We start from the raw sequence: 25,225 nt of genomic DNA, 5'->3' as shown, positions 1-25,225 counted from the left end.
CTGTTGAGTTGGATTGTGTTGCATTCAAAGATTCCCAGTATTTTGTCCACCTTCATTTCAGTGAGGGTAAGCACCTCTCAGTAGAACCACCTGTGTATACAGAGTAATTAATTACATTATCCATTTATTTCACCATGGTATTACCTGCCTGTATTTGCAGTCTTTAGGGTTACAGAGTCAAATTCCTTCATGTTAAAGCATATTTGGTTAATATAGTTGAGTCTGACTCGGGGGAGGAAGTGATTCAAAGTTCCAAAGATCAGTTTCCTATTGCATAAACTTTCCCTCAACAGTGTTAGACTGGGGGCTTTCCATCCTCTCTGTTGCGTCAATTTCTAGTCATTCGGTTTCTCAAGTTAAAAGTCATTCAACAGGTCAAAATGTCATAGTTTACAGGGACACTAGAGTAGATCCAACATTAACATCATTATTGACACTTAGCAGCCTGCTAATGTGGCTTTTGAGTTTTATGACGTTGTCAACTGACACCTATCTAACACCCCTCCTCCTAAAGGAAAGACACAAATACACTTGCAAAAAAAAAAAAAAAATCAATTCAAGTTTATAAATCTTTATTACCAAAAAATGTTTTGGGTGCAATAATATCACTCTGTTTCTACTGAATCACACTAGTAGCCTTTTTAAAAGAAGCCTTTTAACAGTCATCACATCACAATAGCAGTCAGTAAGTCATAAAGTGAACTACAGTAGAAGTTATTCCAGTTACAGCAGCAGTGACGTCAGCTCCACTTCACCCTCTGCTTTCACTTCTCCCATGTGATGCTGCCGGAGCACTGCAGCCATTTGGTGTTCTTTGATCTCAGCTTTTTATTCAGTGTAAGTCGCACAGTGGTGCTGAGAAACGCAGACAGAAGACACAGAGCTTTAAGTTTTTTCAGTTCACTGAGCATGATGATGACTTTGGTGTTGCTGCTCTTTACACGGAGCAGGCGAGACGACCAATAGGAACGATCTTCCCCAAACTGTTCCATCAGACAAATGGGACAGCGAGACGGTCGGACAGACTGACGCACGGGCAATCAGCAAAGCAGACAGACAGGGCACACACTTTTCAGACAGCCAACACCATGGTAATAATGTGAGACGCTCGCGTGGCGGTGTTTTGCAATAAAAGAAAAATTGCATCTGGGAGTCCAATATTTTTTTTCTGTTGACATCAGCAAACTGAAAGTGACTCACGCACACAGAAATGTCCTGGAGGGCTTTTGGGGACCGATAATGCAGAGATGCTTTAAGTGCAGATATACATGTAGGCAACACAAACCAACCTGAAAAAGATACACAGGCAGGTTGCAGCATTACTGACAGAATCAACCAGTGTTTCACTTCGCCTGCTGACATAATCTCACTACTATCATTTCTAAAGTATTTCTAGTTTTAAAAAGGCTTTACAGGGTTTTTACCTGTTTAGGAACTGATCTGGATTTGATCAGAATTAGATCAGTTCATAAAATCTAATGTCATGTACAAATGTTACAGGTAGAATAATTTAGCTTGTTGCATATCGACACGTGCTTTTTGTTCAAAGTGTGGAAATGAGTGGAAAGGTTAGTGATGGATGTCAGTCAAAAATATTCATTTTTACAACTCCAGTGTTACATCTTCCTCATCATCGTTCTAGTGCTTTTAGGAACGTCTTCGCCGTCAGTCATTAAGAATGCAGGCTTTACAAAAAGCAGTACAGACAAAAGGTCAGTTAAATATCAGTATTATTTTCACAGGCTTCATTGTTTTCATTAATATCGTCTGTCTCCATTTTTCATCAATTTCTCCTACATTTTTGTTTTCTCATCATCACCTTCCTCTTCTCTCTGTTCAAATGCCCTTAAACAAATCTACCAAGTGTTTGTGATTCTCCAGCAGTCACCTACCAGTGGTAACAGACACCAAAACCCTTCCTGTGTCTCCAGCAGAATCTTGACAGGAAGATGAATGATAAGATTAAGAAACACAACCTAATGCTTACAGTGTGAGATGCTGTGTATTTAACCGTCTTAATGGTAATGTAATGGCATTCAGTGAGCCCCCTAACCCTAACCTTTCACACAGAGGCTAAGTGACCACAGTAGGAGCAGAGCAGCAGGCTCACTGCCTGTCTAAGTCTAGATACTCTACCCATGACACACTGTGCTAATATGAGCTGGTCCACCTACTTAAGCATGGCTAGTTTATGGGTACTGAGTCGTAACGTTCAATGAAAGAGATAGAGAGAGATAAATAGAATGAGAGAGAGAGAGTGAGAGAGCATACGCTAAAAGGAAACTTCCTGTGAAGATTGCACATGTTTCCTCAGTAAGCTTCATCTCTGGCCTTGTTGTTTGTGTTGTTGTGAGATGGTGTGCAGATGAACCCGTGTGGCCTTAGTGGCTTACAACTGTGCACTCCCTACTTTTTTGTTCTGCCTGTTTTCCACTCCCAGCAGGTAACATTTACAACAACGTTCTTGCACTCCAGACAGTCTTGCAGGCAGATGCACCAGATTAAATGCTGAATTTTATGGAAAGCGACAGAATCACAGACAGTGCTGCATTTCAAGGAACAGTCCACTTTTAACAACCTGCCTTTGTCTGTGGTGTTTTAAGGGAAAGAGTCAGACTGAGGAACTGCAGTATAACAATAATAATAATAATAAAAATTATAGCATGAGATCTCTAGATGTGACTTCTGCATAAAAGTCACTCAGGCACCTATTCAGACAGGTCAACATTAAAATGCCATCCCATTCACATAATGAGGAGCGTATTGTCTGAAATGAGCTCCAGTTAAATGTTAGCACGGTGCACCAAAGTCAGAGACTCACCAGAGACACTTGGATGATTTTGTCTAGTTACATAAAGGATTTGTTCACCAATAGAACACTTGGTACATTCAAGTTCAGTCATAAAACTCAAAACTATTCCAAAGCTAATTCATAACATGCAAACTCTAACTATCCCGATCCCAGCGGGTCTAGATTCAGCCTGAATCTCTCTCTCTCTCTCTCTCTCTCTCTCTGTTGACCAGCGCTTACAACTCTGTGGCTGACTTCGCGTGCAGCAGTACACTCTACCAAAACACAGTGTTTAACCAGTGGTGTGTGTGTGTGTGTGTGTGTGTGTGTGTGTATGCATGTGTGTGTGAATTAAGTCCAGCTGAATGGTTAGTGAAGCCACAGCCAACCCCTGAAGGACAATGCCTCTGCGTCTGTATATATCATTATATATTTGTGTACATGTGTATGAGTATGTGTGTGTGTGTGTGTGTGCGTTTTTGAGAAATTAGAGTTGGCACAGGCCAAGCAACATTTCCAGTAAAGTGTCAGAGTGGTGCATGCTGGGACAGAATCTAAAGATGGAGGAAGAAAGACTGTAATTTAACTGGGAGGAACCTCTCCATCTCGGTCCTGTTTATCTATCCGTCCTCCCGCCACTATATCGGTCTCCCTCTCTGTCCACCACCCTTCTCTATTCCATCATCCCTCCATTTTTTCTCACTTTCACTCCGCATACCCCTTTGCCGCAACTCTCTTCGCTTGAATCCCTCTGTCTCCCTCCCTCCTCTCTCGTGTGTTCCAGTGGTGGGGAGGAGGATGACAGAAACATTTGAATACATTCAGTCGCCCTGCTGCCTCTGGTCACCATCATTAGTTCAGTCACACCTCTTGGTGATGGTGATGGCTAACTCCTGGTGTACAGTTCTTTAGACGTGGTGGGGGGCCAGTTAGCGGTCAAAGAGTTCCAGCTCATAGATTAAGCCCATCTATAGTATTCTGGTTCGTGACTTTGTATGTAGCACTTGTCCTCTGTTCCTGCAGGCTTTAAGTGTTATGGATTCTCAGATTCAGACGTCACAGCTGCCATCATCCAACATCCAACACCTGGATCGTCATCTGGTCAAAACAGCCACAATTCTTTTTTTCAAACATCCAATAACAGTGTTTTCAAATAAATATTTTGGTGGCTCCTTTGCCCCAAAGAACATCACCCTGTGGGCTCAGGCCTCTTGCTTTATCACAGTAAGCACGGTAATAACAACAGGAGATGCCATCTATAGTGTTGCAGTGTTCAAGTCTACATCCTAAAAAAGCCAAAATGATCTATATTGCATCAGCCTAAAAAATGATGAGAAAAATGACTCCAGTAGCTGAGGTGTGAGTGCAGTGAAACATGATTGTTTGAGTAGCCAAACTCCCCGCCAGCTTCTTAGCATTAGGCTGTTTTTATCAGCTGTATTGGCAGGTTTCGTATGGAATCAAGTTTGGTTTTTCATCTACAAAAATTATAAGAAAATACAAACTGAACTCATGCCTCCTTCTTGAGATGTTTTAAACTGAAGCTTTTCTTTCCAGGATTTATACCAATTGTGGAGTTGTATTTGTAGCAGTAGGCAGTAGACTTTGACAGAGTTACTTATCCAAAGTACAAATAGCAAATAGCACAGTCCAGAGACTGATTACTTGTGTCTGAGGGTTTGGACTCAGCCCATAAAGCTCCAGTATTCAGCCCCAGTAGGCTGTAGTTTCAGTATTTGGTTCCCGTCTTTAGATACAGCCCCACCCACAGACATCCATTAGTTGCAGTGTTTAGACACAGCCGTACTCATACCATACGGTCTGGGGGTCATTGTTGGGATCTGGGGAAGATGGTGTGCTTTTTGGGCGTTCAACAGAGTCACACCTTGCTTTCTCACTTTCTTTCTTTAAGTGGGAGGAGTCACCTGACCGCTCCTCCCTTACCACCTCCACATGCTCAGAGGCTTCATCAGGCCGTGTGGCAGGCACAGCCCTGACAGGGGTTACCATGGCGACTTCTCCACGGTGGTGGTAGGAGGGGGATGAGGAGGGGCCGTTTCGAGAGACGGCAGTCCTCCCTTTCTCTCTGTCTCTCTCTGCATATCTCTCTGGTGTCAGGTTGAGAGAGGACGAATGGTGAATGGGTGGGTTTGGGAAGCTGCCATCCCCATGTTGATTATTCGGACCGGCCAGACGGGCAGAGAGAGGTCGTTCTCTCCCGTTAGCCCCTCCCCCATGTCTACGAACAACCACATCTGATTGGCCTTCATTTCCTCGGAAACTGTCGGGCCCATTTGAGCGCAGCAAATCAGCTGAGGCCAGGCTGAAAGCCCTGCTCAGTGACTGGCTGGTTCTCTGTGTGATGGGCTGGCCCGAGGCCGGGGATTGGCCAGCAGACTGGCGGGGCGATGGCTTGACGCTCTGGCCTGGCCGCTGGCTGGACGACTGTACGGTGGGTGTGACATAGCTGGTGGGAGTCACCTGATCTCTGCCAGCTGGCACAGAGGGGGCGGGACTTCTGGTGAAATAGTCGGTCATCAAGTCCTCCCTGCTACCTGTAGACACCTAGTCCAAGGAAAACAAAAATGAGAAAGGATAGATGGGGGTCAGCTTGTGTCTTTAGTGCTTAGCTAATGCTGAGTTTTAGTAGTTGTATGTGTCACATAAACATGACACATCCCCCACATTCCACTAGTGGATACCACTTCGACTAGCACGTATTGATTACTGCCATACACCTCGTACATCTCGCTATGCCACGTAAAAGAGTAACAGAGGCGTTCATGCTTACATGTGCTACTTTCCACTGGCTAGGACGGTGCCACTTACCCACCTCCTGTCCTTTGTGTAGTATGTAGATCCTACATCCTAACTTTATTACATTCATACTTCACTATTAAATAATAGTCTTCCTTCTATGCATTTTTGAGCCAGTGTGATAAAAACACACAATATTTCTAATGGTTGGAATGTCCTCGAATGAATGAACTGGATTGAATGTGAGGGTGGGAATCATTATAAGTATAATTATATTGATTTAAACTTGGCATCATTATCTGAATCATCCCATATTCAATATTTTTTTGTCACAGGAATGTGTTTTGTTTGAGAGGCAGCTATGAAGAGCTCTCCTTCTCTGTGGGATAATCAGGAAGAATTATTATGGGTGTTGACGTTTTTTCTTTTTAGTAAAACACATTATCAGTTTGGACTGTTCAGTGAGTTGAAGTAAAACTCTCACGCTGATTTCACATGTCTGGCTCAGTCCGTACATGCAGATGACAGGCTTGAACGAAACATCTGATTTGTAGGCTGAAGCCTCACAGCGGTTTTATTACACGTGAGAACAAGTACCTACATAAATCTGGACAATGACTCGTAAATGAGTAAGCTGTTGCTCAGTTGGAAACTGTCAGTAACATCACTTCATAAGCGAGCTGCAACATCTGCTTTGTAGTGATAACCATCCTATTAATAAGAATAAAAATGCGCTCCCTAACAGAGCATGTGTCATTTCTTGTTTTATGTGAGATGCCAGATGTAGGTTGAAAAATAACTAAGTAAAATAAAAGGTAATTTCCATCAAAGACTGCATCATATGAGCCACAAGAGACACCCATATTATGTGGAGCTTCAGTGTCAGTGTGGCAGTATTATATTTTGTACTTTTTCATGTTAATACTACAGTATTGTTCTCGGCTTGAAGCTGACCTAAACTGACTCAGAATGATTCCATTACCAAAAACTGAATTCTTTATGGTTTGTTAAGATGGTGGTATTTCTTGGTGGGTGACCAGCCCAAAACATTCTGCTCTTTTCTTTCACGGTGACTCATTTGTCCTTCCTTTACCTGGATGATACATTTTCCCTCGCCACCTTAAGGATAAGCGGTATAGATGATGGATTGATTACCATAGGAGGTGACTGTAGGTTGCTCTCTTGTAGAAACTGTTCCAGTGTCACCATCTCACTTCCAGGAGATCCTGGGCGAGTCCTTGACCTAACCCCGGCTCCGCGCTGTGGTTGGGCCCTCTGAGGTGTGTGGTCATATGGAAGGGTGGAACTACGTGACAATGTCTGCTGTGATTGGCTGAGACCCATGGCATCATCACTGGAGAGGCTGGCTGAGCGAACCTGATGATCTAAGGCAAATAGAAAAATCTATGTTATTACTTAATGAAACTGGGCACCATCTGATTACACCAGGGTTTTTAGGACAGAATACTGTATGTAAAACCTGTATCTGTATATAGACTTAGTCATTTCAGTCTATGATCCAATTTCTCTCTAGAATCATAGCAAAATGTTTATCTATTTAAACAAATATCTTGCTAAATATTTCTTTAAGCAGAGCTAACTGTTAAAATGTGTGTGTACCTCTGCAGTGGACAGGTGAGTTGGAGCTGGAGGTGTTGTGGCTGAAGTCTGCCGAACCTGGGCGCCCGCCTGTGTTGCCATGGTGACCAAATGCGGAGTCAGCGGTGTTGTGCCGAGAGTCTTCATCAAATAACGGACCTGAAATTGTTCACATGTCGTCATAAATACATTTACTCTTGCTGACCCTGTGAAATAAGGTCTTATGTGTGTAACCTAGTTTACCTCTGGGCCTGCGACCATTGCCTTGACTCAGTTTGGAGCTGCAGGCGTTGGTTGGGCCCAGTGAAGATGACTGGTGGCTTGGAGTAGAGCTTAAAGTTTTTTGGGTCTGACCTGGGGGCAGAAAACATAAAGTGGTTACTTTGTCAGGGGGAAACCAATGCCCTACTGCAGAATTCATTCATATTATGCTGAAAAGCCGGCCATCTTTCACCTTTTATAGCATAGTACATCTGTGCTGATGTACTGATCATCATTATCAAACCCACAAAGTTTTATCAAAGACCAATTTCTGTTTTTGTGTTACTTTACAATGTTCACTTTGCTTAACCTGTTCCTTTTGTCCCCACCATCTAAATGTTCTTCAAGCAAGACAGACGAAACAGCCTTCATTATCAAATGTGCATTAAGATGCGATTAAGTAATCAAATTTCTGGACGTAATGAAAAGCAAAATTATTCCAGTTGCTTATTTCAAACTCTATCTAAGTAGGTGATTTAAAAGTAAACACTGGCAATCAGGCTGCCAATCTCGTTTTTTCAAAATAGTACACCATGCATGTGAAAACTATACCACAACTTAACTTTCATCTTCAACTTGTTCAGTATTCCTGCAAGAATTACAACATTTTCATTCACTGTTATCCTCATTAAACGTTAACAATTACCTCGTCCATGTCCGTCTTCTCCATTGATACTCTCACTGCTGCCTCCTGGAGTGCTGCTACGATAAACACCCCGGCTCCGGTCAGTCAAACCTGCAGACCAATCAGAATGTTGTAAGGAACCATTCTGGACCTGCATGAAACAGTACAACGAGATGCATGGTGTGCATAACATAAAGTAGCAACAAAGCCAAGCAAGACATTAGGAGTCTGTTCACTGACTCAGGCATGCTGCAAGCTTACAAACCACTGCGATATCAATTCTGATTCAGTGAATGTAACGGACATTATGACTGGATAATGAATATAGAAACACAGCTTCCCTTTAAGTCTTGCCATGCACCATCGTGAACATAGAGCTTCTAAATTTAAATTGTCCAAATATTTGTACAGAACCCAGGAACCCAATCACTAAATCAGTGTAAACCTTTCTTGGCATGAAAAGGTTCACACTGAAAGCTGTTTTATGCAGTTTTTCTACATGCTGGTGGCCAAAAACAACAACAAGAGGTATCTGTTAAACAAGTTTCATTATCTAGAAACAAATTGTTAAGTGGCATGTATAAACTAAGATACTGCTGGAGGTACTGATGATAATTTGACTGAATACAGCATTTGCTCTCTGTTATTATTTCTCTTTCCCCAATTTAAAGTGAGACTACTGGTCATACCAGACCAAATAAGGTGATAGAGACAAAAACCTCAGTGTACTTAACTTTTAAGGGTGTTATATTGCTAATGAATTCCACTTACTTATTTGTAAGAGAAAGATGGTGTCATCTCCTCTTTTAAAAGAAACAAAATCTTGCTTCACGCTGACACTATTGGCGCTTTTCCATTACACAGTTTTAGCACTACTCGCCTCGACTTGACGGTCGCTGTTGCCAGGGTTTTAAAAACGGTGGGTTTGATTCTTGTGAAAAAGTCGCTCTCATGACTCATCCAGTAACGCCGCTCCCTGGCCAATCAGTGGCCTGCAGTATGTTGACGTCACATTTTCAGCTCGACTCAGCTCGCTTGGAACCCCGGCCGAGTAGCTACTAAAATAGTACCTGGTACCAGGTACTATGTCTAGTGGAAAACCAAAAAGACCGAGTCGAGTCGAGCCGAGTAGGTGCTAGTGGAAAAGCGCCATATGTCTTGATGCATTCATTCAGACAGAGGATGGATAGACCAAGGGGGTTCAAGCAAGTACAAAGACAGACAAGGAGAGGTGCTAAGTGACAAGTGTGCAGCTGTACAGTTGCTGTTGTGTCCTTCCACTGCTGATTGAATAAAGGGAACATTTGTGCAGCAAAGCTTTGTGATTGATAACATATTTATACAGATAAAGACAACTCTTCAAAGACATGCAGATATATGCGGGCAAGCGTGGCGTGCTAGGAAACATGTGCATGTGCGCACTCTCACACACTCACACATGAACCATCTCTGCTCACACTACTTACTAGTAAAAATGGCTGGCTCACAACTGCAACATGCACCTGTGTGTGTGTGTGTGTGTGTGTGTGTGTGTGTGTTTTGTATGTTTATATGAATGCTTGCGGAGTGTGCAATTTGTGCCTACTGTAGTGTTGAATTGAGCGTACGTATATGTGTATTCTTTTGTGAAGTACTGACAGTCTGAGCACTGAGAGTGCTGAGTGTTGTTTAAGAGTCTGATGAGGAGGAAGGTGACGATGATTTGTATGGTTAAAAAAGGATGATGAGGAGGATTTTAGAATACTCCGTTGGCTGACATTGGCTGGCTACTGATGACGTCAGCTGTGATGTCAGAGGAAGACCAGAATCGCAGTCTTCTAGAGAAGAGGGAGGGACGGGAAGAGGGGGAGAGGGAGGGCGGGGGTAGGAGCTTGTCTTGACTTTTACTGCGGAAGAAAACAAAACGTTTGGAGGCAGGAGGAGCTGAGATGGAGAGAATGGAGAGAGATAGGAGGGAGAGATGGAGAAATGTTTAGAAAAAAATGAAACAATGACAGTGAGTAAATTAAAGAGAACAGTTGGTTAAGGAGCTATTAAGTATGTGATTGACAGAATGCAAAAATAATATCATGCAGGAAAATCATTTAGAATAAAAGATGAAAACAAATCGTTTGTTAAGTAAAATCCAAACATTAGACTGACCTCAACTCACTCTATGTTTAAGCAAAGTATGACTGCCGGTGTGTTTGGGGTGTGGTGTGACTAGTACTCCGTGATCAGGAAACAACAGATAAAATCTGCGGGCATAGCACTGGTCTGTGTTGTAGAGCCATTTCTGCACAAAAACTAGTCACATGTGGCCGCATTGTAGAGAAATTGATTTGTGTTTATGTTTCAACTTACCTCCTTGAATAAACACAGAATAAAAATATGTCGGCAAATTCGGTTTAGAATACACTTGTTGAATTAAAGTGAACCGAGCTCAGCCATGTGAGTTGAATTCCATTTAAGAGTAAGGCAACAGAAGAGAAAACCCATGGAAATGAAAATATAAACATAGTTAGGGTCATGCTTCAGAGCCCCGTTAGGATAGAATGATGAAAAGCATGCATCAGGTAGCTACAGTAGTGGCATAGTGGTTCCTATGTGACCCTTAAATCCACAGCAATGTCTACTTGTGACCCTTCTTTGGATTAATTATGTGGTGGCGTGGTGGTGGATTTACCTACATATCATTGTAAAACATGGTTTTGCAGTGATGTTACCGTTACTACAATGGCTTCATTATTAGTTTTATTTTGTTTAGCCATAATTGAGCGCTCTTCAGCCAGTCAAACGGACGCAGAGCAGCCACAGCAGCAATCTATCTAGCTAGATTTCACGTCCCTACTTCTGCATTTATATAAAAATCCAATGAACTTTGGCTGTGTGGCTCACTTTCTTAGTGTTGATACGCACAGCCCTATGTCAGATATCTATGAATTTTGAGTAGTTCAATAAAATAAGTTTATCTGTTTAGAATGTTTAATTTAACAAAGTTGAAGTAAGGACCAGAGCTATACAGTATTAAGCTATAATGAGCCAAAAGTGCAAAAAATAAACATAATTTATAATTTATAAGCATAATTTAGTTTTGCTTTTTACCTGCCCGTAATATTGACCCAAAGGTTGGGTGCAGTTGTTAGAGGAAAAGACAGGAATGTATACCAAGGGTCTAATCTTATTCCACTCTATTGATCATCGCTTATAGCTCATGTCTTCAGAAGACCTCCGACTGCATTATCAAACCATCGTTTGAATTATGTCATCAAAACCAAATATTTTTATGTTTTCACTGGGTTTCTGGTAAGCTAACCTCTTCTCGGCACAAGAAAAGCTGTCCGTTACCACAAAGATACGGCAGCAATCTGGGAGGAATTCCTGGTGTCATTTCAGATTGCTCAGAGTTGTTCTAAAAGCTTGCCAGCATTCCTTTCCTCTCTTAGCTGTCCTCAGTGATTGATGATCCAAAACTAAAAAGGGACAATCAGTGATAGCCCTAAACCCTGACAAGCCAAGTTTTGTTTTTTTGCAGGATGTCTAGTAGGAGGGAATGTGTAAGAGCCACTATTTTTGGCTTATTTAAATCTGCACGACAAGTAACTCAAGTCACTCAAATAGTCTTCTATTATTTTCCAAAGTAGACTAGACTCATGGGAATATTGTAAAGGCACAAATGACAAATGTATCACAAATCAGCTGGAACTTTAAAATAGACTTGTATCCCACATTCAAAAAATATTCAAATTTGGAAAGAACGCAGTTGAAACCTACTTCAGAACAAACTACTTTAGGAGCAGAGTGTGGTGAGCGTGCAAACACAGTAGACAGATACAGTGGATGTTAACAGATGTGAGAGACAGAGTTGTAAAGCGACCTTCAGTAACTCAGCAGGTCAGTCAGCTATGTGGTGGTCAGCAGCACCCCCTACAGGAACAGATAAGGAGGAGCACCTGGGCCAAGTCACCATATTCTATACCCCATGAAGATATTCATTTCTCCTCCAATGTCAGCATGAAACAAATATCGTTTCTGAACTTTTCAGAGCGGGTCTTTCACAGAGTGAAATTTTGTTTTTCAACGTGTATTTCTGTCAGTGTGAGTGAGTGTATTCACCTCGGTTGATAGGTGTGAGTGCTGGACTCTGGGCTCCCAAGCTGGGGCTGATGGTGTGGTTGTTATGGTTACTTTGGGCTTGGCTGCTGTCCTGCGTATCACTTGCTGCCCGCTGGGGAAGTGGGGGTGGGGTTTCGGGTGGGAGGAGGGGAGGTGGGGCAGGTAGTGGGATGTCTGGGGCACTCTTTGCTCGTTCTCTGTCTTTGCCACCCTCCTTGTCTCGGTCTCCCCCTCTTTCCCTGCTGCTCTCCTTTCGGGGTTTAATCAGTTTGGCTAAGGCTTTGGCTCCAGACCACTGACTCCTCCTGACAACATACAACAACATGTATCTGTCATATATCAAACATCATATGAAATACATGAACTAGTTATATGGAGCTGATAACACTATTTTCCATCATTTATATATGAGGATATTCAGGTGTTGATAAAATCATTACTTTTTAGGCGTGGGGTCGTAGAACTTGTACTGGTCCATGATCTTCTCCTCTAGTTTCTCTTTCTGACGACGAAGAGCGTTCAGTTTATCACTGAATGAAGAGAGACACAGAAGGAAAGAAACACAAACAGATTGTTGTAATATGCTCCTCTATCTTTCTGAAGCTTCTCTGCTTTAACAGTTTCAACATATGAGTGTTTGTATGTCAAGTGTAGTTTGGATTCCAGGTGTGGTGGTGTGTGCAGTTACATGTATAGTTTCTGTTCCTGGTGATAGAGCTCTTTACTCTCCATGCTCCTCTCCAGCAGACTGTGGTTCTGCTGACTCAGCAGGTTGATCTGACTCAGCAGGTGGTGGTTCTCCTCCTCAAGGTTCCCTTTCAGTCGACTCAACAGCTAAACACACACACATGCGCACACCCACACACAGGAGTCAGATCAGGAAAGCAGCAGTGAAAGATTAGGAGTTTTTAAAGTCAAACACTGCTGTGCTACAAGAAGTGTATGTCACTTGTTTCCCTCCACTACCTCATGGTGAAACAAAAGGACCTGTTTACCTCACAGTGGTTGTCTAGTTTAGTCATGGTTAGATCCAGGCCCTGGTGTTGCTCCATCAGAGAATCGTGTCGTGCCATCCATTGACTCACTTCCAGCTGGGAGGAGCTTAGAGTGCTCTTGAGTTCATTCACACGCTGCTGGTACCCCTCACATTGCTCTGACTGCTGTGACTGGCTCTCTGTCAATCTAAAGGGGGAAAAAGAAGAAGTCAAAAAGAATACCAATAGTTAGAACTAATAGTTTTAAAATCAGCAGCTAACTGTGCATCCAGGATCTGCCACAGACCTTAACTGAACTAGGGCTGCAATGTTCCTTGACCTTAACATTTCCAAGCATTTCAAACTTACACCTTAAGAAAACAACTGCTACGCTGATTTGGAAACCTGATACTCAACTAATATTTGAATGAAGATATTAAAATCTGTGTGACATGTAACTAAAGTCTCTCAAATATAATTGTCTTCTATTATTTTCTAAAGTACTAGTACTTAACACTAGACTCACAGGTGCATTGTAAAGGCACAAATGAAAAAGGTATCATGAAACAGCTGAAAATTTTAAATAAACTAATATCCAACATTCAAAAAATATTCACTTATTTCATAACAACAATACTTCCATGTACTATTAATATTTCTACTTCAGGAGCAGAGTCTGGTGAGCGTGCAAACATGGTGGCCAGATACAGTGGATGTTAATGGATATGATAAACAGAGTTCTATTGATATATCATTCAGGATAGATTCATTTCATCTGGCTTTACTGACATAATACTAGCATCATTATGTTTACAGATCCACTGGTATGTAGCCCACATGTAATATCACAGTACAGCAGTGCTGTACATCAAATGACTAGCAGATACTCTTCATCACACCATCACTACCTGCCATGCTGTGGACCGTTTTTTGCTGCCTCACCGTCCTCCATATAGGTACTGCTACAAGTTCGTGGCTAACGGCTAGCTCCAGGCTAAGTCCCTCCACAGCGGGCAAAATACTGACATACTCAACTTCTCAACTGCTGAAACACAGTAACTGTCTCGTTCTGGCTTGTATGTCAGCTATTAAACAACTCTGCCTGCTGCACAGACCCCACTACGTCCAGAGAAGTAGGTTGTTGCAGAAAGGTTATTTACTCTCGGCCCGGTCTTTCCGGCTCCATCCCATCCATCTCGTCTTCTGGTTGCACCGTCACACATCTGACAAGTCATCCGAGCGCCTCCACTATTGGGATTTGTAGTGCTGGCAACACAGGGTGGTACAGAAAACCTGGAGTGCTGGATTTCAGTCTGCTCCGACCTTTACAGAGGTCCCTCAGTCCACCAAGCATTAAAATTGAACTTTTTAATGGCCAATCCCTCACAAATAAATCCTGCCTCATCCATGACCACATCCTGGACAGACATTATATGCATCACTGAAACCTGGCACCTGGCTTTACCTGAAGTCTCCTCATGTGAATATCTCACATTCAAATGCAAACCCCCTAATCCAATGACTGTATTCCTTATCTACCGGCCACCTAAACCAAACTCAGCTTTCATTATGGAAATGCACGACCTCCTCACAACCCTTTGTTCCACATCTGCTAACACCATAATACTGGGAGACCTGATCCCATCCATCCCACCACTCAGCAGCTGAATTCCTACAACTACTGGACTACCTTGACCTGACGCAGCACGTGGACGTCCCCACACACACCTGGGGGCACACTCTCGACCTGGTCATCACCGACTCCGCTGCTGTCGCAAACCTGCAAGTTTACGACCTAGGTGTCTCTGATCATAAGGCCATCTCACTGGACTTGCCCTCTCCATCTCCTTGCTCTGAGCCCAAACGCCAAATCTACTTCTGGAACATCAAAAGCATCAACCCAGAAAACTTCATATCAGATCTCCAGCTTCTTGCCTCCGCCAGCCTCTCTTCAGCTGATGAAGCAGTGTTTTTCTACAACAGATCACTCCATAGTCTTCTGGATCTCCACGCCACCATCAAAACCAGAACTGTAACCTTCTCGCGTTCAGCCCCCTGGTATACCTGTGAGCAGCGGAAGATGAAAGCAGCTGGGCGTGTCCTTGAGCTGCGTACCAAAAGCCTATGCTGAGGCACTCACAGACGCTCGCTCACAATTCTACTCTAAAATAATCAACAATAGCGCTGGAAACTCCAAGCTGCTCTTCTCAACTATAAACCATCTCCTCAACCCACAGAGCCAAACACACACTGAGCACACAGAAGAACAGTGCAACAAATTTCTGTGGAGCTCTCTCTCAGACGATTTAAGGGCAGTCTGTGGAGACCTTTAAGAAAGGCTTGAGGACTTTTCTTTTTAAAAAAGCCTTTCACTCGTTTTAATTTATTGTTGCTGTATTGTATTGTGTTCCTGTTTTTATGCATTCTTTTTATTCCTCTGTAGCACTTTGAGATTTTATGCAATGAAAAGTGCATTATCAATAAAATGTATTATTATTATTATTAACGCCGGGATCAGACTGTATGCTATTTTTGCCTTCAGTTTTCCTTGACAACAAACTTTTTGACAATGTCAATGAAAATGAAAAGATGCAGCACCTGTCCACTTCAGTTTTCAGCTGTAGATTCTCTTGCTGTAGAAGTCGATTCTTCTGGATCTCCAGGCTCAGTTCTTCCTTCTCTTTCCGACCATGCCCCTCCTGCTCCTCCAATTTCTCCTTCTGCTGTAGCAAAATACAATACCTGCAGACAGACAGACAGACACATGGTCATATTAATAGCATGTAACGGAGTATGACACCCACTTTACTTCACCTGCGGTGCCCACAGACTCTTTGTCTTTGTCAGAATTTGAGCAGGAATGTGTCAGTATTATGCTGCTTGAAATAAGAGGATCAGCTGAATCGCTAACACGTGTGAGGGCTGAATATCAGTTACTGGAGACGTGCCGACATTGACCAAGTCAGCTTGAGGAGATCGTCAAACTGAAAAACTGAGTTTCCACTTCTTTGGCTATTGTAAATGGTAAATGTTCTGTTTTTGTGTAGTGTCTTTCTAGTCATTTCGACCAATCAAAGCCCAAGGACACGCTAACTCATAGGAGCCGGAGATCGAACATCCGACCTTCCGATTGACCCACTCTACCTCTGGGCCACAGGAAGTTTGTGAAGAGTTTGTGAGGAGTGGGAGTAAATTAATTAATTCAGTTAAACTTTCTTTATGAAGTTGATAAAGGTCATATAGTGGCAATGTGTTAATAATAACACTGTGTCCTACAGCCACTGGTGGTGGTAAGAGCCAATATGTGTGTAAGCTGCTGGTAACCAACAAACTAACCTCGACAGTGATATGAGGACACTGTATGTGTATGTGGGTGTGTGTGTATGCTCCCTGTGACCTCATGCATCTGTTTATACACTGAGCTCTAGTGAAACACTGCTATGCTGTGTAAAGTTGCAATAAGTCTTTTTTTCCCCAACATGTAGTAGTGCATCCCAGTGTGAATTGTTGCTATACACACATATCAACATCCCTCTCTTTTCTCTTCCTGTACAATAAAAAAAAATATTTTTGATGGTTTATCTTAAATGTGGAGGCTGTTACATGAACGTATCCATAATTTGGGGTGACTGGGTACCCACTAATTCTCACTCACAGTACTTTAATGTTACACCATGGTAGGTGGTGTGTGTTAGAACCTTGTTTAAATTTCCAAAGAAAGTGGTTGAGGTCTGATTTATTAATTTAACTCATATCCCCCTATTTCTACAATAGCAACCCCTGGGATGTATGAGTGGAGGTGAACAGTCCTAAAGCTCCGTACCTTTCCAGTATTTTGCCATTAAATTAGGTTTTCACTGCACTCATCGCAATTTCACTACTATCACGATACTGTTAGAAGAGTTTGTTTGTTATCCACTTACTTGCTGTGCAGTGTCCTGTGTTCACTCTCCAGGGCCCTCTGTTTGCCTTTCACCATAGTGTGCTGACTGATAAGCTGCTCGTATTCGTGCGCTTGCCTCTCATGAACGCTCAGTAAGCGTTCATGATCACTGAGCACGTTTTCTCTGCCTCGCCACGCCTCCTCACGCTGTCGCTGCCATGACTCTACCTCCGTCTCCAAGGCTGTAACTTGGCCCTGCAGAACAGCATTCTGGGCCATGAGAGAAGCACTCTGGGAGGACAGCGTAGAGTTCTCCACCTAAGACACAGTGAGATCAATTAGAACTCAGGTAAAAAAAAAACGTGGTAAAATAGAACCCACGTGTATATAAATGATGTTACCGTCATTATTAGCCACCTTAGACTGAATAGTATTTTGTTCACCTGTAGCTTTGCTGTCTGTGTATGTAAGGCTGAATTCTGTTCCTGCAGGGTGGTGGTGTGTCGCTGCAGTGCCACCATCTGGCTGTTAAGAGATGTGTTCTGATTTTCCAGCTGTTTGAGCTGATCCTTCAATAGACTACTCTCCGTCTGCAGGGAGGCATTCTGGAGGAAATAATGACACCAAAATAATTAGTGACTCAACCTACTGAAAGAAAAGAAAAAAACAAAATGGTAAAAATTATCATCAAACATCAAGTCATTCCTGTGGCAACAATGGTCTAATAATGGTACAGGTAACCTTTAATATACTAATTATAAAAGAATATGTAGTGTACATAGGAAAAAGGCACATTATGAGCAAAATAAAAATGATAAAAACATCCAATATGCTACATAAACACAGAAACAATGATTTGTAGAGTTTTGAAATAAAAATAAAGAAATGGTGTACCTTGAGTTTTTTATTGAGGAATTAAAATAGGAAACTCTTACATTCTTTTCTACATCGATAAGATGATCTTTGATTCGTAGCAGTTCAGCAGTGGCTGACCCCTGACCCCGGTTACTCCCTGAGCGCTCCAGGGAGTTGTGGTTTTCTTCCTCCTCCTGTTGAAGGCGCAGGGCGGACACTGCGTGACGAGCCTACGGCAGAAAAGAACGCATTGTAATAAACTCTACAATAAAGCACCTCATAAGAGATTATTGCTAATAGAATACTCATCTAAAGAGTTCCTAATCCATATAGCAAAATAATGTCAACTCAATCTTAGTCTTTGACACTAAAAAATTATAATTGAGGAAATGCTTCTTTCTTTTTCATAATTTAACGTCTATTTATGTAATAAATACCAAGCTTATGCTTTATGAGCTGTTTGGGCCATTTGACACATTCCTTTTATGTAGAAAATCATTAATCCATTTCAATGCTCACTTTGTGAGTGAAGCATTGAAGCTGATTATCACTTTATCACTTTTGTACGATGGTTGATTTATTTATTTATACATTTATTATTGTATATATTCAGTATGACAGGAGAAGTTTTCAAGAAATAAAGGTTTTTAGGAATTTGGACAGATCTTTTATAAAAAAAGTATGTGCATGTCCTCACAGTGGCTAATTCAGCACGTAGTGTAGCCTTGACTATGTTGCTCTCTTCTACTTTCTTTTCTAGACAGGAGATTTTGTCCTCTTTAATCTTCATTGTCTGTTGGACAGTTTCCTCTAGTCGAGACTCCAGCAGCCTGTATCTGCTGATATACAAAAAAAAGAAAACAATTACACATCATTACTAATCGGGACATTAAATTCATTTCTACGCATGAAATCGCTCAAATCTGATTAGTAGCCCTAGAATGGGGCAAAAATAACCAGCATACTAGAGAAAACTACCTGTCCTCCAGTGTGTGCTCTTGCTGGAGAAGTTTTTCTCTGTTCAGTCCGATCTTCTCCAGTTCTTCATTGAGTCTCTCTAACTCAACACTCTGTTGCTGAACACTCAGCTTCTCTGACACCAACTCCTGCACACATGAAGACACACAGCACACGACCATTGAAACTGTTGTTGAATACACATCAACGTTTTCATATTATAAAATGCATGTCTGGGTTAGAACACTGCATAGTGTGAGTCAGTCTGAAAATTGAGCTGATATTAGTATTTGTATTTGTATTAAAAACTGAATATATACCAGTCACTGTTATCTACCAAATATATTGGACTTAGTTACTCAATAATGTTCTGCTTTGAGGTTGAGTTCATTTTGCACTTTTGCAAACAGTGGTTTTCCATTTTTCGGAGCACTTTTAAGGACTTCCCATCCATGCTTGCTCCTGCAGAGGACGCTCATGTGAAGTGAAGGCTCCAGAACAGCCCCTAAATGGGCCTTGTGGTGCTGCTACAAGGTCAAGAATAAAGTTTGAATCTCAACTATTAAGCTGAGATGGAGAAGTTCATAAACTATTTTGAAGATCTTTTTGTGTCTTGACAAGTCTAGAAGCTTTTTCCTCTCACCTCTCTCAGAGTAGCCAGAGTCCTCTTGTCAATAGTTGCCTGTTTCTGCAGCTCCTTGTTCTCCCTCTCCAACTCCTTGGCTTTGACCTGCACCTCCTTCAGCCTATTTACTTCCTTACTCCGAGCCACGCCCTCTTTCTCCACTGTAGCCAACCTCCTGACTTTCTCTTCAAGCTCCGTCTCTTTACCCTCCAGCAGTGTTCTGATCCTCCAGCTCTCCTTCTGCAGATGCTTTCTGTCTTTCTCTGACTGCTCCAGATCCACCTGAAGCTTCCTTCTCTCTATGTCAACTTCCTCCCTTCTTCTCCTCTCCTCCTTCAGTTCTTCTACTTCCCTTCTTAGTTCGTCTTCTTTGGCTTGCGTCTCCCTGCTCTCTCTCTCCACCTCTTCCCTTTCCTCTTTGCTCCTCTGTACTGCCTCCTCTAAGCAATGCTTTTCCTGGTTCAGAGCTGCCACGTTCAGCTCAAGCCTCTCTACCCTCTTCCGTTCTCCTTGTGCCTCCTCTTTGGCCTCCTCCAGTCTCCTCTGCAGCTCCTGTGTCTCTCTCTGTGCCTCTTTATGCTCCTCCTGTAGGGTGGCCAGCTGCACAGATGAGGAGCGCAGGTTTTCCAAGGAGCAGCGCAGGTCCAGGTTCTCTTTTGACAGCACACTGTTGTCCACCTCGTGCCTCCCCAGTCTCTGCAGCTCCCGCTGGGCCTCCTCTGCCTCCCGCTTTAGCCTGTGCACCTCCTGCTCCAGGGAGGAGATCTGCCTCTCTAGAACCTCTGACCGCTCACTGCATGCACGCAGGGAAGCCACCTGGAAGCAAAATAGAGGAGCATATCTCTTATCAATATTTGGATCAATTCATCTATCCATCCATATATATATTCTTCATATAATATATATATTATTTTATTACTTCTCTTTTCAGCGCGTCCCTGCTCCTCTCAAGCCTTGCCACCTCCCTCTCCACCTCTTCACAACGCCCTGCCCTCTCCCTCAGCCTCTCTGCCTCCTCGTTGGCTAGTTTGAGTTGGGTTTCTAAACTGGCCAATCGGGAGCTGGTGTCAGTGATGTTCTGGTGAAGTAGACAGTTCTCTGCTTCCACCTCGCGGACCCTCGCTTCGTTATTTGACTGAGCGCGCTCCTGAAGGGATGCCACCGTGTCAGAGAGGTGCTGCTTCTCACTCTCCAACTCTGAGATCTGATTGGACAGGAGCAGAAATTGGGCATCAACAAAGGATGCGTTAACTTAAAACCAACTTTAATAATGTCTTACCTGAGCTTCTGTGTGTGTGTGTGTGTGTTAACTACCTGTCTGTCCTTCTCTGCCCTTAGAGTGTGCATTCCTCTCTCTTGACTCTGTTTTTCCTTCAACAATTCCTCTCCCAGAGACTCCATGTCCTGATTGGTCAGTCTCTCCTGGTCCAATAAAACCTGAAGACGCTCCAACTAACAATCAAACAAACAAGATAAAGGTACTGTAGTTATTAGTAATATGCAATTGAGTGACAAGTTATAGATAGATACAAATCTATTATTTTAAAAACCCAGATATATTTTGCAAACCCAGACGGTGTCAACACCACACTGAACTGAACAGGGGGCTTTAACACATTCAGGTGTCCAACCTTCTTGCTGAGGCTTTGGTTTTCCCTGTCCAGCTCCTGGGTGTGGAGCTGCTGCTCCTGCAGGAGGTGATTCTCCTCTTTCAGTCCTTCTATAGATGTCTGGAGTTCCCGGTTCTCCTTCTCCAGCTTCAACAACCGGCTGGAAACACACTCGTTCAGCTCGTGGACCAATGACTTACGAGCTGCAGCAGACAGAGATACTTCAGTTTTGACAAAAGAGAGGGAAAGCCACTTCCAGACATGGAAACAGAACAGGATATAACAGAACGGAAAAGAATAAAAAGTATGTGTGCCTTACTCTCTGTGTTAGAGTTGTCATGGTTCTTGGTCAGCTGTTCCAGCTCCCAGCCTAGATGAGCTGACTCGTTCATACTCTGCTTCTGTCCGATCTCCAGCATCATGTTTTCCTCCACCAGCTCCTCCAACCTCTGACGTTCATTGTCCCTTTCCTATACAATGCATGTGCGCACACGCACAGACACACACACAGGCATAGATATTAGCAAATCAAATGGTAACAGTTTAATACGTAGGTGCTAATACACAATATTTTGTGCTAACATGTGAGGAAATAAAATGAAATAAAAAGTATGTCCTCATGTATAATTCATATGGTTGCTTTGTTCAGATATTTGGGGCTGGTATTGTGCAAATTGAACTATTGCTTTTATAAAACAAATAAATACATTCATGCCAAAAAATGTGCTGTTTTAAAAGCTTTTAAAATAGCGTTTGCATGACATTCTGACTAATTAATTGTGGAAAGCGTAATAGTGTAATACCATTTCCAGGTCGTGTATTTTAGCTCGTAGTAACAGGTTGTCTTTCTCCAATGTGTGCAGTTTATCACAGCGTCCCCTGGAGGCTGACAGCTGCTCCTCCAACAGCACCTTAGTCTCCATCAGAGTCAAGTTGTCCTCGCGAAGCTCCTGAATGACCACACACGTGCATACAGACACACAAACACAATAAGTGAACTGCCAGCACCAGCTGCTGGGTCTGGCTTTATAGTGTGTTTATAACACAAAGCATATCCATGCCAGTTAGAGTTATGATCTTGTATGAAGTGTTCATGCAAATCATACAGTCAATCTGGTGTATCAACTTAAGCAGCAAACACAGCATGCAGTAGTCATATATGTAGTATGAAAATATACCATAACTATGTAAAGCACTGCTACATGATGCATCATGATGCAGCAGTCCTTAATATGATGGTTAATCGCATCGTGTAGTGTGAAGCTGTGTATGTGTACCTCCACTCTGGTCTTGTAGAAGTGAACATCATTGAGTTTCTCTTTACATCTGGTCAGTTCAGTCTCAAGCCGGTCAACCCGGGCCGCTTTTTCCCTCAGCGAGTCTACCTCGTCCCGGTACACTCTGACCGAACGAGCCTCACAAGACAGTGACTGGTTCTGAACCCCACACACACACACACACACACACACACACAGACAGCAGTAACGGCACCAACATGAGTAGATTCAGGATTTAGATCTGCATTATTGGGTCTATTTCCACTATAAATCATACATTGACAATAAAACTGAACTGAACTGAATTGAAAACTGCTACAAAACTATTCAAAACTATTTCAGCTTTTTAGTATAAATAAAACATTAATGTATGTTAATGCTTGTAGTCTGTCATTTTAATTGACAAATCATAACTGCCTCTAATTAATGAGACAAAAATTCAGAAGTTTATCTCCAGTCTTAGACAGAAACAATGAACTCCAATCTGCTTTTCTTCATCCCCAACCCAATCATTTTCCTCTAGTCAAACAGATCTGAGACAATTGGTTATAAACGGGTGCTGACCTCCTGTTTCAGTCTCTGTAACTCCTGACTCTGACTCTCAACTTCATGTTTTGAATCCATCAGCTGCTCTGTCTTCTCCTCCCTGAAAACACACACATGCACAAATAACAGTTCAGCTTCACATTAAAAGTTTTACAATCCATCATTATGTTGTACTGTATAATCAGGGCCACACCCCGGTAATGTCTAGATAGGTAGTAACTGAAGGAAAACTAACAGTGATGAGAGTGGAGATACATACGATAGACTTGTCTTAATAGATCTCTGTAAAATAATATAGTATATATGTAGGTAAAGTAACCTAGACAGTATATTCTGCAGAATGACTGTGTGTAATATGGGAGTGTATAGTTTATGTGATTACATTGAAGATCTATCAGAACTAGACAGCATAATAAGCTATGTTGGATGTATAATGACTTCCAGCTGCTGCTTGTATAACCACAGTTCAGCTTTAGACCCGAGACACCCACTGTTTGGACTGTGTAACAGTATGCGATGAGCTACTACTTCAGCCACATGGGGAGCTTTGTCTCCGTAGCCCCACAGAAACAATATAATACAACACAATACAAATAACACTAGTCATATGATTACATTGTTAAAGGAGATATATTTTAGGCTCATTTTCAGATTCATACTTGTATTTGGGGTCCTATTAGAATATGTTTGCTGTAATGTCCAAATTATTTTTCTCATACTCTCATAGTGCTTTACGCACTCTTTCTGAGTGCTCTAATTTAGCTCATGTCAAAGCCCCCCCTCCCAGAAAGGCCAGACAGCTCTAACTGGTCAGCTCCCTGAGCAGGCACAGTCCAACTTGAGTCCAAATTCTTTGATATGGGTAAGGTATAGGTTCTTGAACCACCATCCAGGTTTTGAGTTTGACTCACAGTTCTTGTCTGTATCTGCGGAGCTTGGCCTTGGTATCAGCAAGCTCCACAGATAGATGCTGCCTCTCCTCTTTGGTCAGCCCAGACACAATCGCAGCAGATCCACCATTACTTTCTCCCACGCCTCCAGAACCCCGCCCACGCTCTGGGCTGCTCATGCCCAAGTTCCTGCACCCTTCCTGCGGCTGCTGACTGAACAAGTAGTCTCTCTCCTGGGTCAGATCCACAATCACCTAAGAGGCAGAAGTGTTTTTCATAAATTCACATTCAATTCTTGTTTTCCCTTTGAAATAATGCTATAGGCATACTTTTGTTCTATATGTGTGATCATTCTTAATAAAATACCAAGAGAAGCCTGACAGTGTTTGTTGTGTGTGAGTCTCACTACCTCGCTGGCTTTGTCTCTCTGGTTAATCAGTTGCTGTAGCGACGCAGCCATGTTTCGGGACAGAGGTTCCAGCTCTTCATGTACGAACTCTGATCCTTCCTCCAGCCAGGACAGGTCAAGAACATTCAGCTGGTTATGTGTCACCTGCAATACACAGATACGCACACACAAATTATAATGTAGCAAAATACAGCACAAGTTGACTTGTGTGTACATAATAGTGTAGTGGGTTCCTCCTTGCATTAAGTAGGACCACTGTATATTTAACCACAATATTTCTCTTAAATGTTTAGCTGATAAAATAACTTCAAATTCAGATAAAATATTTTTCTGTGCTGTCTGACAACATTTCATAGGACATATCCACTTTATTATATCTATTGGTAAGATAGATGAGAAAAGAATATTCAAGAATGTTCAATCTCAAATTACTTAAATATTGATTACTATTGTAAATCGGCTTTACTTGTTGACATATTTGAACACCTCAGGATCGTAACAGAAAATTAAGATACTGAGGTTCTGTGTGTTTGAACAATGCTTGTCCACTGGGGTATCAGTGGGGCTGGAGAGGTTAACTAGTAAATCATTCAGCAGATAATAGCCTCTCAGAGAAGTAAAGAGCTAAGCTAGCTTGATACAGCTGGCCTGAAATAAATAAAGAAGCTGTCTGAAAACAGGAAGGAGCTATATTAAGTATCAAATGCATAACAAATTGGACAGACTGTTTAAACTGATTACTGCTGACCGAGCTGTGATTGTTCTCTGATGTCTGCTGATGTTTGACATGCTTCGTGCTGCATTGAGGCAAATGAATACACACGGTTTGAGGCATTTCTAGGAGGTTGTAGTGAGCAGACTTAGGGAAAGCTAATGACTGCAGCTAATGCAACAACAGCTTCTCCCCCACCTGATGTCTGCTACCAATATGTGCTATCTTTTACCAGACTGTCGATGTAATTACCTACATATTTAGATCACATGATCCTCTCCATGACAAGTGAACAAACCCCATTCACCGATGACGAATGTGAAATGCTGTTGAAGTTGTTAAACTTAGATCCTAGTTAT

General features: G+C 42.3%; 1 protein-coding gene across 2 annotated transcripts in view; it reads right to left on the bottom strand.

The window, feature by feature from the left end:
• Positions 1–555: 555 nt before the first annotated feature.
• ccdc88c (coiled-coil domain containing 88C) overlaps positions 556–25,225 on the bottom strand; it is a 41,532-nt gene continuing 16,862 nt past the window's right edge. Inside the window, exons 7-31 of one of the 2 annotated variants that reach the window (XM_070841845.1) lie at positions 24,155–24,298; positions 23,767–23,999; positions 22,874–22,955; positions 22,310–22,468; positions 21,836–21,982; positions 21,352–21,502; positions 21,054–21,235; positions 20,737–20,874; positions 20,342–20,626; positions 19,441–20,238; positions 18,819–18,946; positions 18,538–18,679; positions 17,921–18,070; positions 17,429–17,590; positions 17,026–17,303; positions 15,701–15,844; positions 13,124–13,310; positions 12,817–12,962; positions 12,569–12,658; positions 12,129–12,433; positions 8,055–8,144; positions 7,391–7,501; positions 7,169–7,306; positions 6,704–6,933; positions 556–5,356 (exon numbers count right to left, since the gene is read on the bottom strand). In XM_070841845.1, coding sequence (XP_070697946.1) covers positions 4,583–5,356; positions 6,704–6,933; positions 7,169–7,306; positions 7,391–7,501; positions 8,055–8,144; positions 12,129–12,433; positions 12,569–12,658; positions 12,817–12,962; positions 13,124–13,310; positions 15,701–15,844; positions 17,026–17,303; positions 17,429–17,590; positions 17,921–18,070; positions 18,538–18,679; positions 18,819–18,946; positions 19,441–20,238; positions 20,342–20,626; positions 20,737–20,874; positions 21,054–21,235; positions 21,352–21,502; positions 21,836–21,982; positions 22,310–22,468; positions 22,874–22,955; positions 23,767–23,999; positions 24,155–24,298 — 5,394 coding nt within the window. In that variant the 3' untranslated portion in view covers positions 556–4,582. The remainder of the gene's footprint in view (positions 5,357–6,703; positions 6,934–7,168; positions 7,307–7,390; positions 7,502–8,054; positions 8,145–12,128; positions 12,434–12,568; positions 12,659–12,816; positions 12,963–13,123; positions 13,311–15,700; positions 15,845–17,025; positions 17,304–17,428; positions 17,591–17,920; positions 18,071–18,537; positions 18,680–18,818; positions 18,947–19,440; positions 20,239–20,341; positions 20,627–20,736; positions 20,875–21,053; positions 21,236–21,351; positions 21,503–21,835; positions 21,983–22,309; positions 22,469–22,873; positions 22,956–23,766; positions 24,000–24,154; positions 24,299–25,225) is intronic. The other variant, XM_070841847.1, reaches the window with a different exon arrangement.

Source organism: Pempheris klunzingeri, chromosome 13 (assembly GCF_042242105.1).
Source record: "Pempheris klunzingeri isolate RE-2024b chromosome 13, fPemKlu1.hap1, whole genome shotgun sequence".
In the NCBI taxonomy this organism is placed as follows: Eukaryota; Metazoa; Chordata; class Actinopteri; order Acropomatiformes; family Pempheridae; genus Pempheris; species Pempheris klunzingeri.
This window is presented reverse-complemented; position numbering and strand designations above follow the sequence as displayed.